Below are 16727 nucleotides of genomic sequence, written 5' to 3'. Positions count from 1 at the left end.
TACTCTTCTTACCTCATGTTATATTTATTAACCCTACAAAATTTTTATTAAACACGTTTTTTATACTTTTTTCCTGATTTTGTATTAAATTAGGTCAAAATAAATTAAAAATACTATATTTAGCATTTTAATAATTTATGGTTATGATGTACAGCATGAATCACCGGTGTCATTTTCTGTGTTAAAGGTAAAAGTTTCCGAAAATGGCTCCCTTCCGAGCAATAATTTTTCAAATTTACATTTATTTCAGTTATTTAGATCAAAGAGAAACAGTTATTTATCATTGAAATTTCTCTAATTTACAAAGTCATGCTGTACAAATCTAATGCTGCTAATTTACAAAATCATTGATGAAATTTTGAATAGAAAAAAAAATTAAAATGACGTTTTTTGGATTTCGCAATTTAGCACAAATCTAATTACGATAATATAACAGATTTTTTTAGTAAATATAAGACTACTTTTTATAATTAAAATATACCAAAATATTTTTTGCTTGTAAATAGACATCGGTGTCCCATCTTCATCAAAGGTTTAATCATTTCTGTTAAATGATATGTAGAACTAAATGTAATGTTTTAATAACAAGTAAGTTAACATTATATTTCTTCAATTTGACGAAACGTTCAAGTGGAGTACTTTTTTGAAGAAACAATTTCATCAAAAACGAAAACGAAAAAATATATATATATATATTTTGAGCATCCGTTTTTTTAAACACGCAAGTTACAGAAAGCAATTACTATTAAACACTTGGTTACATTGTTAGAATTTTCGTTCTAAAATTATGCTGAACTAACCGGCAGCAATATGTCCATCTGATTGACCATAAAGTTTATGGTAAAGAACTTTTTTTGAAACCATTTACAACTGGAATGATTATGAAACCATGAGTACAAAAATATATGGTTTTCTCATTATTTACAAGTAACATAGTTTCAAAACAGTAAAAAAGAAATTTCACTGTAAGTGGCTTCATTAGTTAGGATTAGACTTAGAGATTGGGCAGCTCCAAAGAGCAGGGCACATCAACCAGAGGCATGTTATTCACAAACCCTAAATCATGATTAACGAAAAAACTTTTTTGCTGAAACAGAGTTCAGCTAACATCTGACAGGAATATCTTGTAATTCCCAGGCCTTAATGCAATGTTGCTCTAAATGCTCAAATATTTGAGCTGAAGGACCTCACAATCACAAAATATATGTCGTGAAGTCTCCTCCTCAAGATGAAAACCTCAATAAAGAGGATCAGATTCAAGTCAAAGAGAATCAGATTTCAGGGTTTAGTTGGTGCGATAAAATTCTGGTTGTTTACCCGTATTAGGTGAAATCCATTAATAAGTGATTTTTCGTACAGTTAACAGTATTATTACCATCTTAATTATGGTTATATTTGACTGTTTTGTTTGAATATGGTATTAAATAACAATTAAATTAATTATTATTTAACCAATTTTTCCGAGAAATTTCTAACAATGCAATTCGATATTTCCATACAAAACTGCCATATTTATTAAACCACATTCTTCTTTTTTTTAACCTTTTCTTCTGTTTCAGATAAATAAAAGGAGTAACAAATATAAAAAATTAAGCACGAATATAAATTAACTCTCTTGTCTACTTGAAAACTTCTGAGCAGTCCAAGTTTTATATATGAATCTTAATTTCTGTTGAAGAAACGCATACAATTTTCGTTTGAAGACTTATACCAACCCACCTGATGTACTTCTGGTTCGTTGAGAAATAAATTTCTGTGGGCAGAAATCTTCTAAGAAGCCTAGCATTGCAAAGTTTGACCTTCATCAAGAATGGAGGTGTTGCATAAACTTGCCCTTCTGAATGTTATTGATTGAGATTCCTGATTAAACACTAATTCTTCTTATCAGTAAACATTGAAACACATTATTATTGGAAGCTTTTTATTTGTAATTCAAATAAAATCGGAAAAGATTTATGTGAAGGAATGTTATTATTTGTTTAAAAACTCACTGCTCACGGCCCAGGGATTATTTTCGTTGTTTTATAGATTAATCACTATTATTTATTATATTTTATTTATTTATTTTTTATATTTATTTTTTGTTTTTCCAATATTTGGAATTCTGTTGATTATTGAAAAGCGTTAGCGATTTATCAGCATTAAAGCAACTCCGTAATATTTCTAGTAATTATTTTCTTGAAATTCATCTTCATCGCCATCATATTTGCAATAAGATTAAATTTTGTTATGAGTCTATTTTTATGAAAAGATGTATTTTACTGTTTTTTCTATGCTTTTGCGTCTGAGAGGATGGAGTTTTCCAATCAAAATTGCAACGAGTGCCTAACTTGTAGAACACTTAAAGCTCTAATAAAGCTTCTTTTGTGATGAAAATGCAATTTAAAATCGTTCCCTAATCGCTAAAAGCATAACTTATTGCCGTTTTTTCGCGAAATATATTTATCATCAATCAAAATTATGACCACTTTATAACGAAATAATGTACTCAAATCTTATCTGGGCCATTAAATCTGATTGCAACGCAAGTCAAAATCATTTCATAATTTCTACAAACATAATTTATCGTCTTTTTATCGCCAAAAGAATTTATCGGTAGCTGAAATTTTGACAACCTTTCGGCTAACAGAAGTTCTTAAATCTCGCTTGGAGTTCTAAGTCTGATGTTTGCTGATTTATATTGTTTTATGACTGTTAAGAGTAGAATTATTTTACCATTTTACATCATAAGTTTGACTTTTTTTGTTAACTAAAGTCTTCAAACGTCTACCGGAGCTCGATGTTTAATGACAATTCAGGTTATCTGTATATCTACTATCTTAATTTATCGCTGTATTAAAATGATGTAAAAATAAAGCAAAAATTATACTGAACTACTATTAGACTAAAAGAACGAAAATGTTATTTTTTTCAGGCTTAAAATGAAAGCTGTTGTTTCTAGAATCCAGGAAAATTTCCCATATTTTTGGAATGGATGCCCCCTATCTCTTTCTTTTTAGTTTTGACAAAAAAATATCTACCATAACATTATGTTTTAAAAATCACAAATTATAAGTTCTATATATTTTCTAGTTCCATTAATTCTTTACGTTTAAGCAATAACTATAAGTAATGAAACCAAAGGCGAGATGGGTTATAATTAATCATTCTGCCGTCCAAGGAAATTATATTACTTTACAATAATATGACAGATGTGAATAATTTGGTACTCCGAGATAAATTCTAGGAATAAAATGACTGAATTACCAGTCTATATATTTTAAACAAGAAATACACGTTCCCAAAATGTGAACATTAGAACCTAATGGGTTAAAAAAAGTATATTTATCACTTTGTTGATACTCAATAGAAATTAGTGGTTTAAAGCTGCTGTACGAAAGTACTGTTTAAAAAAAGGATTTATGCTTAATACATACAAGTTTTATTTAAAAGTTTTATTTAGTAAATATGGTTAACATTTAGTAAAAGTAAGTTGAGGTTACGAGACATAAAATATATTTAGTGAATATAAGTTGTATTTAATAAACTTAAATCATATTTAGTAAATATAAGTTAAATTGTAAACGTAGATTATATTTAGTAAATATAAGTTGAATTGTAAATATCGGTTAGATTTAGGAAATATGAGTTATATTTTGGAAACATAAGATAGATTTGAAAAGTAGTTATATTTAATAAAAGTTGTATTTTTGAATATAGTTTGGATTCAATAAACGTAACTTATATTTAATAATTATAAGCCATATTTAATAAAAATTATATTTAATAAAAATTATAGATTATATTTAGTAAATATAAGTTAAATTATAAATATAGGTTAGATTTAGGAAATATAAGTTATATTTTGGAAGCATAAGATATATTTTGGAAACATAAGATAGATTTGAAAAGTAGTTATATCTACAAGTTGTATTTTTGAATATAGTTTAGATTCAATAAACGTAACTTACATTTAATAACTATAAGCTATATTTAATAAAATTATAGATTATGTTTTGTAAATATAAGTTGAATTATAAATATAGGTTAGATTTAGGAAATATAAGTTATATTTTGGAAACATAAGATAGATTTGAAAAGTAGTTATATCTAATAAAAAGTTGTATTTTTGAATATAGTTTAGATTCAATAAACGTAACTTACATTTAATAACTATAAGCTATATTTAATAAAATTATAGATTATGTTTTGTAAATATAAGTTGAATTATAAATATAGGTTAGATTTAGGAAATATAAGTTATATTTTGGAAACATAAGATAGATTTGAAAAGTAGTTAAATCTAATAGAAAGTTGTGTTTTTGAATATAGTTTAGATTCAATAAACGTAACTTTACATTTAATGATTATAAGCTATATTTCATAAAAATTACAATTTGTATTTAATGAATATAAGTCATATTTAGTAAATATATGATACATTTATTGAATAAAAATTAGCTTTAATAAAAAGAAGTTAAATCAGAGCTGTTTTTTTTCCCACAGGTACCGGAAGAAGAAGCTGAGGAAGGAATGGTTCCAGAAAGATCCGGGGAAACGGCGCGTACAATTCAATACTATACAGACCCGAAAGAATTTCAGAAAGTTTCTGATCAATTGGAAGAAGAATCAAGGAGATCGAGAATTTTAAACCATAGACAAAATGGTCAAGAATTTCCAGCTGTCACACATAGATGGGTCGACGACCACTTTGGAGGACCCAAAGAAATAACGAACGATGTCCGAAACGAAAATATAAGGACAAGGTCAGGAGGAAACAGAATAACCATTGAAATGTCACCTCATAGGTAGGTCGAAATGTCTTTTAAACATGATTTAGTTTCATGTTTCAACTCAAATACTTGTGCGTTGGTTTTAGAAGCAAATCACTGCTTGAAAAGTTGCTTTAAACATTGACTCGAAATTGTTCATATCGATTTTCGGAATTCTTAAACAGCTTTTTTTAAGAGATTAAAATTTTTAAATTTTCTTTAGTGATAACATAGGACTGTTATTGCAGTTTAAATATGCTTGAATTTAATATTTAATTAAAGGGTTTGTGGGCAATTCATTGAAAAAGTAAGATCTTTCTTAATTTGTCAATTTTGGGATAAAACTATTTATAGAAGACGTCAGCACAAAATATTCTTATTGCTATCACGAAAATCGTAGTGTTTTTTACTAAAATGCTTTCATGCACAATTTGAAAAAAATCGATTTTATTATGTAGTTTATTTTACAATCGGTGTTGAACAGCAGATCTGACTTTGAATTTACGATGCAATAAAAGGGTGAATTTTTATTAAACAAGTATTTATTGAATTTAAAATACAGTTCAGCTTGTTTAGTGGTGGAAATATAGTACAATCTACTTAAACTGAATCAATTAAGTTATTTAATGCAAAATTAATGACTTTATTATATTCGATATATCAATAAATTTGAAACTTGTTATCTTTTAACGTTATGTTTTATTTATATAGTTATTTAAATTTTCAAACTTGTGGTATTGTTTCAACAGTTTTTATGTCGCATTTAGTGATTTCAATTGAGTGGGTGTTCTTTTATTGAAAATGATATAAAATTTGTGTGCTCAAAATTTCCTTTAGAATTAGTTGGAAAGTTATTAACGAAGTGAAATACTTTAAATTCCTTTCCTTTAATCATTTATTGTCTAAGTTATATTACATTTTATTACAAACAATATTATATTTCATATAAAATTCTTCACCACATTAGCTTATTTAGATTACTTGAGAGCCTTTTTTTTATCATTTAAACTAGCTATTAATTTTTTTTTGTATTCAAATTACTTGATTTTTAGAAAACTTATCTTTAATAATTTTAACAATGTATGATAATTACTCGGTCTTAATAAGCCAATTTCATTACGTAAACCTCAAAATGTAAGCTTATAATTTCATAAGCTATTGAACCTGCAAATAGTCTAAGAATATGTAAAATATTCAGGGTTTTGTCCCAAAACCAGTCTATTGTGTTAAAGCAGATTTTAAACCACTTTCCCGTGATTAACTTAATTGTATACTGAACTTATGTAATTTTGAATCCTGACAGGTTTTTAATCAGCGAATAGCTTTCGTTAAGTAGCTGCAATGAAAATAAAATAAAAAATATACAATTGCATAATTTATGCATGGAATATGTTTGGGCTTACTTAAGACCAACTGAGTGAATATTTCGTAGGTTGTTAACGTGGGAAAATCTTATCTTTTTTGACATGTTATTTCAAACTAGCCATTAGAATAAATTATTGTGAGAGAACAAACTCTTGCAGCTTCACTAGACGTATAAGGTTTAAACTAGTTTTCTTCTCTTTTTTCTTTTCGAATGATTTTAGTTAACTTATCAGAAATCAAGGGCAGTGTAATGACACGCTACGGACGGGTTTCCATATGCTAGATACTTTATCTGGTTATTCCACTGTTCATATTGAAAAAATGTTCTTCTAGATTTTGACTGTGGAAACCTGTCTGATTTAAAATAAACAAAATTTGTGCATGTTTGCGTATACAAGGAAATGGAACTGACGAGTAATAGGACATGAGTGACAAATTTAGATTTTTAAGGGAAATCTAAAATGAATTTTGTGATATATTTGTCTCTGGAAATTTTTTTTCGATATAACTTTCAATAAATAGATGGAAAAAAAATGCCATTTAACTTCTAAACACTCTACTTTTAGAATTTTTTATAAATTTAATTTGTGAAGTTATACGTTAATTTGAATAAAGTTAATCAACGTGAATAAAGCATAAATAAGGACACAAAGCAGACATTTATTCATTATTCACTATTTATTTATTGTCATTTTTATTATTTACCATTACTAGTTATTATTCCTCACAATCCATTAATATTATTCACCATTTGCGCTTTATTCATGCTTTTGTTTTACTAATGTTCTATGCAACGTGAATAAAGCATAGATAAGGACATAAAACAGACCAAATAAACATTTATTCACGATTTACTATTTATTTATTATCACTTTTGTTATTTCCTGTAACTCGTTATTGTTACTCACTATTCACTATTTGGGATTTATTCATGTTGTTTAACTTTATGTTATATAGCACAATGTATATTCTCTCTTTATTTGTACCCATAGATTCATAAGGGGAATTAACATAAATATAATCGCGAATTTATGCGAAAATACACTTGAAAAGAATTAATAATAATTGATAGTTTATTATTAATGCTCAATAGTTTGTTAAATTATAATATGATCCAAGTAGGGTAGACTGTATTGTTTTATGTTTATTTTTTTCTGATAAAACCTTTAAATAATTAATAACCTTTAAATAATAAATTCACAAGGGGAATTAACATTAATATAATCTCGAATTTATGCGAAAATACATTTGAAAAGAATTAATAATAATTCATAGTTTATTATTAATTATTACTGATGTTTAATAGTTTGTAAAAATTATAATATGATCCAAGTAGAAAGACTGTATTGCTTTATGTTTATTTTTTTCTGATAAAATCTTTAAGTCTTTATAATTATTTTGTTATTTATAGATCAAGCCCGAGTGAATTATCACCAAGGGGTACTCTAAACAAAGATCAATCAAGAACCTCTACTTTAAAAAACCGTCAATCGACAGCCAGTTGGCGCAATGAGCATAGCCCATCTCCACCATATCCTCCAAGCACGCCAGTGCACAACAATACCTTGGGACGATCAACTGCATCCCCTTTTGAAGTGTCTTCTAGTTCAGGATCATCTAGGTCAAAGACGCCTGTTAAAACATTTTACCTTGGCGAGGACAACACATACCAACGAGACCACATTAACAGTTGGAAGAAAAAGAACAATTCTTTCACAGATGGTTTTAGTTCGCCTTATTCTGTTGGAGACAGCAACTCTTTAGGACGATCGAATCTTTCAGGGCATTATGGAGAACGTAGCGATTCTTTTTACCGTATACCTAAAAGCAAATTAACCGATCCCATCAGATACGATGCTTTAAACAACGGTGTATTATACAGCAAAGTTTCCCGAGTCAAAACAGATAAGAACGTTCAAGCTTCCCTATCAGATGAGGAAGACGATCCAGTTTTGAAGAGTATGGGAAGGGAACGGTCTTTTAGTCCATCCCGGCCAGCGAACGGTAGAAGTACCTTAACCATCCCCAGAACAGTGAAAATTACAAAAGAAGAAGTCAAATCTCCATATACAACCAATTCCCTATCCCATTCAAAATATTACAAATCTTCTGATTCGTTGCACTCACCTGGCTATGGCAGCTATTATTCTTCAAACGACTACGGCAGCCACCGCAATTCGTCTCCGATTTACAATAATTCATCTTTTCATAAAGACATCAGAGAAAATGGCTACCACAAAAGCGACTGGACTGGGTCCCATCACAACGACACCTATACGAAAAATCGTACACATGAAATTAAAATTAATAAGAAAAACAGCCATGATTTGCTTACAAACGGCTCCAGTAGAAAAGTCAAAACTTCAGAATCACCTCATTGGTATCAGTCTTCCAAATCTAGAAAAATACCTACCTCACCCCCAGAGTCTGGATACCAATCGCCTTTTCCACCAACTCCGCCTTCAAGCCCCCCACCAAGGGTGATCAAAGTATTGAATTCTGACCACTATGGTAGCTCTTCTTCCATGTCTCCCCCTGATTCTCCAATACATCATTCCACCGCATCCATCAAGAAAAAATCTTCTTTTCCATCAGGGAGTGCTTCTAGGTCAAAGTCATCACACGATTTAAGAACGTCTTCTCTTTTTGCACCGGAAAGTTTCAGTCCTTTGGCTAGTCCTTTGAAGTTGAAGACGATGGGAGAGAAGAAAGATAATCAGAAGTATTATCGGGTCAAGCCTGGACAAGATGGACAATCTGTTGTGGTACAAGTAAGGGACTGGCATGCTCGTTGAGTTTGTCTTTTGAGTTATTGTTTTGCTGGTTTGAAACTCGTAAGCTAAACATTTTAGCTAATGGACTGAGACTCAACAAAACTTTTCAATTACTTTAACAAAATTAAACAAAAAAAATGGTGAATATCGAAAAGTGGACATTGAAAAGTCTTGACAATTGGTGTTTGCATTGTCACCTATGTTACTTAAAATCTTATTGATATTAGATTTCATACTATTAAGGATTTTATTTATGTTGATGCTTGGAATGTTTGTTGCCAAAACTCATGAGAGAAATGCTGATTGTTTAACTAAATGTACTATAACCTAACGTTTCTAATTTTTTTAATGGAACGTTCATTTTTTTTCTTCTACAGGGTGAACCATAAAACCGCATAAAGTTAGAATTCTCTTATATTACGCAATAAAAATGTTAGAGAGGTATAATCATGCTGATATCGAAATCGTGCTTTTGCTTTCCACCACAGCAAAAAAGCTCACAGATGCAATTCTTGTACGCTTGAATTTTTGTTGGCATTAATTTTATAATTTGTGCGTACAATAATGCATCTAAGTAGTTTTCACAGGCTATTGCATCACATCCATTTCCTTCATTTGTTGAATTCCTCTAAGAAATGAAAACAATGCAGAAATTCTCCCTGCAAATACGACACTTATGCGGATTTTTTGAAACACTCTGTACCATTTTACGTATAGTGACTAAATGCCTTCCAAGCAAAAATTTTCCTAATAAATTTTGCAAGCGTAACTGCTAAAAATGTTTTTCAAATGTAAACAGAATGGTAACATGCTCAAATATTGTTCAAAATGCGTATAAAATGTCCTAAATAAGTATAATAACTAATATTGTAAGTACAGAAATACAGTATTTTATATATACTATATTAATCACATGAAAAAAAATCAAGATTCGAAATTGAGCAGCCATTTAGTTATATTAATTTCTTACAGTAAAATTAAAATGTTATGTTTCTCTTCCGATAGTTTGAAATTCGGTAAAAAATAATACCTTAGGCCCAAATGTAAAATTTTAAGCAAAGGAATTAATAGATGAACTGAATTCATTTTTGTTAACTTTCTTAATTTATTAATTTGTTCTTAAAAATCATTGTTCTTAAAAATTTTATTGCTAGGTAAATTAGAATAATTACGATGTTAAAACTGTGAATTCCAATCTAATTTTAAATAAATTGGAATATATAGGTTCTAGCAGTAAATTAATATAAAGCTGTGGAAGATTCAAGTGATCTGTTATAAACTGTATAAGTAATCAATTTTTAATATTAATTGCATTTAAAATTTAATTTAAATCTCATATCAAATTTTAAGCCATCAATCTCTGAATTTCTCAAAATAACTATTCAAGGAAAATTAAAAAAAAAAAAAAAACACAAAGCGTTAAAGCAAAATAAAAAAAGCTCTTTCTTATTTAAGGGATTCAATAAAAATATACAAAAATAATTATAAACTTCAAAATTAACAATTTTTTTAGATAGGATTTGTTGTTTACTTGTTTTCTTTGCTGTTAATCATTTACGTATTTTATGAATTGACATTTTAGTAAAAAATTAATAATTGGAACTATCGATTTTAATTTTGTTTGTCATATGTGTTTGTATATTTTATGAACAACTGTGCTTGTAAAATATGTGAAATTTATTTTTTATGATGTAACACTGAGAAAAAAAAAGAATGGTCAAAACTACCAGAATATGGTAAAATTTCCGGTATTTCTAGCTCCGTGTGAACACCAAAAAACTATGTAATTTTTACAGGAATGCTTTGGTAATGATTTCGGGAAAATTAGCAATAAAATATCATTTTATAAGATGTAATAAAATTTGGTAAATATGGTGAAATTTGTTAATTTATTATGATACGTTGGATCAGGGTAAAATAAAACATTTATTCGGTTAAATTTACATTTCAGGTTTGTATTTTTTACTAAATGTGTGTTAATAAAATTTGTAATTTTGGAAACCAACTCCATGGCCATATGAATAGAAAAAGTACCAAATGAATGGTTTAAATACCGTATATTTTACTTTCTAAGACCAGAATTATGTAAATTTTTTAAGCCAGAAATGCCTTTACCATACAGTACGGTAGATTTACCAGAATCCTTTTCTCCGTGTAGGATGAATTTTTTTGGTCATATATAATCATTTACCAGAATTCTTACTTAACATTTTGTTTTGTTTTAATGAATTGTTGTTTGTAGTTTTGAAAACTAATTAACTTCCAGAACTGAGCTTTTAACATTGTATGTAAATTTTTTATACTTGTTTTTGTTATGAAGTCATTGTTGCTTTGGATATTTAGAATGTGACTAATAAAATTATTAATGTTTATTTGTCAGTGAGTTTAGCACTAAAATGATATTAGGCACGATCTAAAACTAACTAAAATGATTTAAGACATCATATGCTTCAATTAGCTTATCAATTAGAGATCAATTAATTTTAAATATAATGAAATCACCAATTAAAGAGGATTTATTTTTTCAACCGTACTTAAGAAAAGAAACAAATTAAGTTGTCCACGCCATAAATGGATAAATATATGTCTTTTTTTATTTCTTTTGTTGCTGATGTTTCGAAATTACTTTTTATATTTCATTTAAATAAATTACCGGCAAAATTGGAAATCTAGTGTTGTACACTGTAAAAAATTCCAAATCAAACTATGGTAAAAAATACCTGCAGTGAGGGTTCCAGTGCTTTTATCGTAAAATTCATTTTTACTGGAACATGTTATGGAACAAAAAATCTGATCTACCGTAATTTTTAAAGTAATAATTACCGTAAAATCACTGAATCACTCTAATTAAATATATATTACTGTAAAAATTACTGTGCAATATTTTATAGTGAAAAGGATTTTGCGGACAAAATGACTATACTTTATACTGTAATTTCATCCGAAATTTTTTATAGTGTTTACAATGCCAGAAATCAACACATGTGAAAAGCGTAAACATTTCCTGCATCGCTTAGGCATTATTTAATAGCCACATAACAAGTCAGCAAATGATGAATATGATTATTTTGTACTTTTAATTAATATGACTATGATATATTTGATGAAAACATTTTTCTGGTGAAACAGGTAAGTTCGTATTTTATTTTGCTTCTTTTAATAAGAAAGGCATTAATTTTAAGTAATTGACATGTATTATTAATAATAACCATGTTAACTTCGATAACTGGTTTTGTATATCAAACACTAGTGTTTTTTTTTCAAAATTTGACAAAATTTTACTTTTAAAGTTGTGACTATTATAGGGCACAATCCATATATTTATAATATTTCGTTTCGTAATTGCGGAGAAGAAGTGAATTAGAATTCGACATGTCTCAACGAAAATTTCGGGTGGGTTAAAAAAAAAATTACTTTCTTAACAAGAATTAGCAAAAGTTGTATTATAGAAGGGCTCGTACGAGTCTTTCTATATTAAATCATAAGCTTATAATAGATTTCTGTTACTAATTTCAAGACGCAGAAATAGTTCTTTCAAAAAAAGCCATAAAAAGTCAAGAAACCAAATAAAAAATAATTTTCTGAAGTTAATGGGTTCTTAGAAAAATATGCATTAAGAAAATCCCCCAAACTCCCTATAATCTGAACAGCGTCATAAATAGTTCTCAGAGTACCTTAAAATTAAAATAATAAGTAATAAATTTTAAATTCTAGTATAAATAAGATCATTAAAACTAAAGCTAGTGTAATTATTTAAATTTCAGTAAAAGCGAATTGATCAACAAAATAATTTCAAAATTTTTTGGAAACAAGTTCAATATATTTATTATAAACGTACACAGTTTAACTAAGAAAATTCAGCATAAATAATGTATAGACTCCTAAACCATCCAACCGAGATGGATTAAACTTGATATACAAGCACGAGAAAGGTCACTGTCGACTTTAGAACATTCTACAACGAACCATTCGAGCGTAATGAGCGTAAAACAAAATAGAATTTTCTGATTTGTTATACGTTAGTTATCGTTTTAAATTTAACTACAGACGATTCCCTTTATCACATATTTTAAAGATAACATCAGTGATAATTTTTAGCGTATAGCTCCATTTCATAAAAAATTAGTTTATTGCATGCATTTAAATATTTAATTATTTTACATTCAATATGTCAGAAAAATTCAATGAACAACATCACGTGGTAGCCCACAATGCTCGTAGCACGCGTGGTCTACGTCACCAAATTTATAATTTTAAAGTTGCCAGATACACGTGCTATTTTTTATTCATAATATTTCTTTAAAACGTATTTCTAAAAAAGTATTCATTTAAAATCAACGGTAAATGCATAGAAAAAATTATTCTGTTTAAAGGCAAAATTAATGGGAATGAAGTACATTAGTACTTCAGATTCATCTTGGAGAAACGTAAAATATTACCATATTATTGATGCCAATGATGTTTAATTAATTTAGGTAATATATGCATATTGACATAAAAGAAATAAGCTCTGTACTAGGAAACAAAATTAAAGGAGTAAAAATATTTATTTTCTAAAAAAACCGAAAGAAATACTACCATTGACGACAATGATGCTTAATTAATGTTGGCATATGTTAATTGGAATAAAAAAAACTTATGTACTAAAAAGCAAAAATAATAGAGAAAAGGGACTTAATTATTTTGGAGAGCCGTAAACATTACCATCTTATTGTTGATATTAATGCTTTATTTATATTAATAATATGTATAAATAGAAAAAGAATGTGATGTAAAGCACGGTTAAAGGAGAAAATGCAAAAGAGGAAATTCCTTTAGGAAAACCGTAGAAAATTGTCCTTTACAAATGACGCATAATTATTGTGTACTGTTGACACAGTAATATTTACTACTGGTATTAGGGTAGTGCAGTTTTGATAAGAATTCTGCTTCGGATTTTCCGTACTTTCAGAAAATAGTTTTTTTAGGAGTAGCAAGGATAGTGTATTAATACTTTAGAATTAAAAGAACTTTGTAACACCACTACTTATAAATATAACAGTAAATTAAAGGTCAGATTGAGAAATGATCATATGTTCCAAAATCCTTATAAAGTTCTAATAAGAGTTCTAAAAAAAAATAAATTCGGTTTTAGTTGGCTCAAGTGAAGTGTTAGGAAGTAAGTACCAAATAAACTAGTAAACTAGAATAGGTATAAAAGATTACATTGATATATTTGGTGATTATTAAATCAGCGTCGATACTAAGCAGTTTTGATATCAATACTTCGAATGATTACTTTTTTTAGTGTTTTTTACAGGAATTGAAGTTTCTTTAAAGAAAAAAATCTAGATTGTGCTTGTGAGAGTTGTGACACTAATAAAACAGGAACCTAACTCTTCAAAACCCTTATTTAATGAATACTTGTATAATGTTTTGTCACTTTAAATTGAATTTAGAGAATCAATAAAGTATTAACCAGATATTTAGCTTGTTTAAATTCAGCGTATGGTAAAATCACACGGGTTAACAGAAACTTTTATTTGTTAAAAGAAGCAACCATAATAGTCAAACTCGGCATCTTATCATGGCAACAAACATGAATGCGAGGGCCACCGACACAAAATATACAAACTGCGTACCAAACAGGAAGGATAAACGCTACGGAGGTGTTCAAGTTCATAACAAGCAAAAAGCGTTATGTAGGCATAAATTTAATGTAGGTGTCGTCTTCCTTCGTTTGGTTTGTGGGCCGTGCATGGGCGAAGCCTACGCCACAACAAAATATTGCATACTTAATATAGAAAGAAACTACAAAATTGGTAAAGTGATAGGTGATGTGGCAAATGGATGCATGTAATTGGAGCAAGTTAATGCAGTGCAAGATTTTAAGGTTATTGAGTTGATCTAATTCCTCAAAGCCCCGTGAAGGTTTTTTTTTTGCTTTGTGATACTGGGTGTTTTTATCCGTGAAAAGTTACGAAATATTGCGAAAATCATGTTGTTTTTAGGGTGGTTGCGTCATGTCTTTTTTACTAAGTTCTCAAAAAACATAAATTACGAAAATTAATTTCAATAAATACATTTGGTCATTGTTTAATTTGGGTCACTAATTTTTGTAGCTTTCTGCGCCTATTTCTCAATTTGATAATAAGAAAATAATAATAATTATCAAAATTAATTTCTAATAATAAGTAAATCGAAGAAGAAACATTCATCAAAGTAAGCAGTACTTATTAAGTATATTATTTTAAGAAATATTTATTAACTATGTTATTGGATATATAGTTTAAGTTTATTTCATTACGCAGCTTTTCTAAGGCTCTGTCGTCATATGAAATAATGCCTTTTAGCGAATATTAGGCTATTTCTTTTTAACTGTTGTGTGTTTTTATTAATAATTACAGCACTGTAAAAAATAACCGTTGTTTTTGGGGAATTCCTCTGTATATATAACAGTTTAAAGCTGTTTTGTGAACCAAACGGTTTTTCGTTATAGTTTTATTATAGTTTAAGTTATTCGCCGTTTTTCACCAAAATCAAAGGGAATAAAACAGTCAGTTGAAATTAGGGTTTTCCCTCGTAGTTTTGCTTTTCGTAAACTTTACTTTTCCTCCAATCATTTTGCGATTATTTCTATTCTTGTCCTTACTTTTCAGCTATTACTTTGTGGTTATGAAAATAGTATAAATAAAACTGCAATTCGACTTTATTGTAAAATTTAATCAATATTGGAGCGAAATTCTTAGCATCACATCTTCTTCATGATTAACCTCTTGAACCCCTGTAGTTCAGGAGACAGAAGTTCCTTTCAATGTAGTAACCCAGATTCAAATCCCAACGATGACCGGTCGAGACGAATTCTGCCGAAACTAAATATTCACATCTGGAGCGAGTAAAGATTTACTTCATAGCTTACACAGAGAACACGTCTACTCATATGGAAAAAGCCAGTTGAAGGAACAGATTTATTTTTGTTGTGAAAACTTATTTTATTATGGTAATAAACCAGTCTGATTACAGGTTTTCTCCGTAATTTTTACGGAAAAAACTTGTTTTTGTACAGTAAAATACCGTTGAGTCTACGGATTTACTTTGTAAATTTTACAGTTTTGCAAAACCAATACTGCTACCGGTTAAAAAACGTAAATTTTACGGGATATTATTTATTATCTACGGGATATTAATCCGAGGATTTAAACGTAAATTTTACGGGATGATAGATCCTGTAAGGGGTGCAAGCTAACTTAAAAAAAAGTGCTCGAGCATATCCAAGGGAAGTATAATTTTAAAAAAATCGATTAATTGACTGAAAGGAAAGCAAGCACACAAACAAAGCAAAATACATTGCGACATAATATTTAATAATTTACTTATTGAACTAAAACAACTTACTAAAGCAGAACTTACTTAATCTAAACTTACTAAATTAAAAACAAATTTAATAATTATTGATGACTTCCTTGAACTTGTCTTGCAATGTAAATTTTTCGGAAGAGGGCTTAATATTAGAAATAGATATTCAGTTCTTTTTCTAAATTTAGATGAAGTCTATATTTTGTCTTTATAATATTCACCGCAAAAAATTCAGTTTCACAAAGGCAAGATGTAGAAAATGGTAACAGAATGCAGAAAACTCATACTTTACAGAGCTTTAGTGCAGAAAACTCATCATCTACTCCCGCTCAAAATTCAAAGACTGATTTATTACTAAATTGATTTTTAGTATCGCCACTTTCCGTGAAGCCTACGAAGGGTTTTTCCTCGGCAATTGAGAGCCCTTCTGGAATATTATGAAATTGATCCCTAAACCAATCGTAGTTTGCTATCAGTTTGTCGTTAACAAGAAAATACTTTG

At 28.6% G+C, this 16727-nt stretch overlaps 1 protein-coding gene across 2 annotated transcripts in view; it reads left to right on the top strand.

The window, feature by feature from the left end:
- chas (chascon) overlaps nt 1-10139 on the top strand; it is a 77929-nt gene extending 67790 nt beyond the window's left edge. For both annotated transcript variants that reach the window (XM_071182331.1, XM_016047971.3), the window contains exons 8-9: nt 4486-4787; nt 7528-10139. In XM_071182331.1, coding sequence (XP_071038432.1) covers nt 4486-4787; nt 7528-8911 — 1686 coding nt within the window. In that variant the 3' untranslated portion in view covers nt 8912-10139. The remainder of the gene's footprint in view (nt 1-4485; nt 4788-7527) is intronic.
- The last annotated feature ends 6588 nt before the right edge of the window (nt 10140-16727 follow it).

Source organism: Parasteatoda tepidariorum, chromosome 4 (genome assembly GCF_982258835.1).
Source record: "Parasteatoda tepidariorum strain Cologne lab strain chromosome 4, Ptep-v5.0, whole genome shotgun sequence".
In the NCBI taxonomy this organism is placed as follows: domain Eukaryota; kingdom Metazoa; phylum Arthropoda; class Arachnida; order Araneae; family Theridiidae; genus Parasteatoda; species Parasteatoda tepidariorum.
Note: the sequence above shows the minus strand (reverse complement) of the source record. Positions and strands in the feature narration are given on the sequence as shown.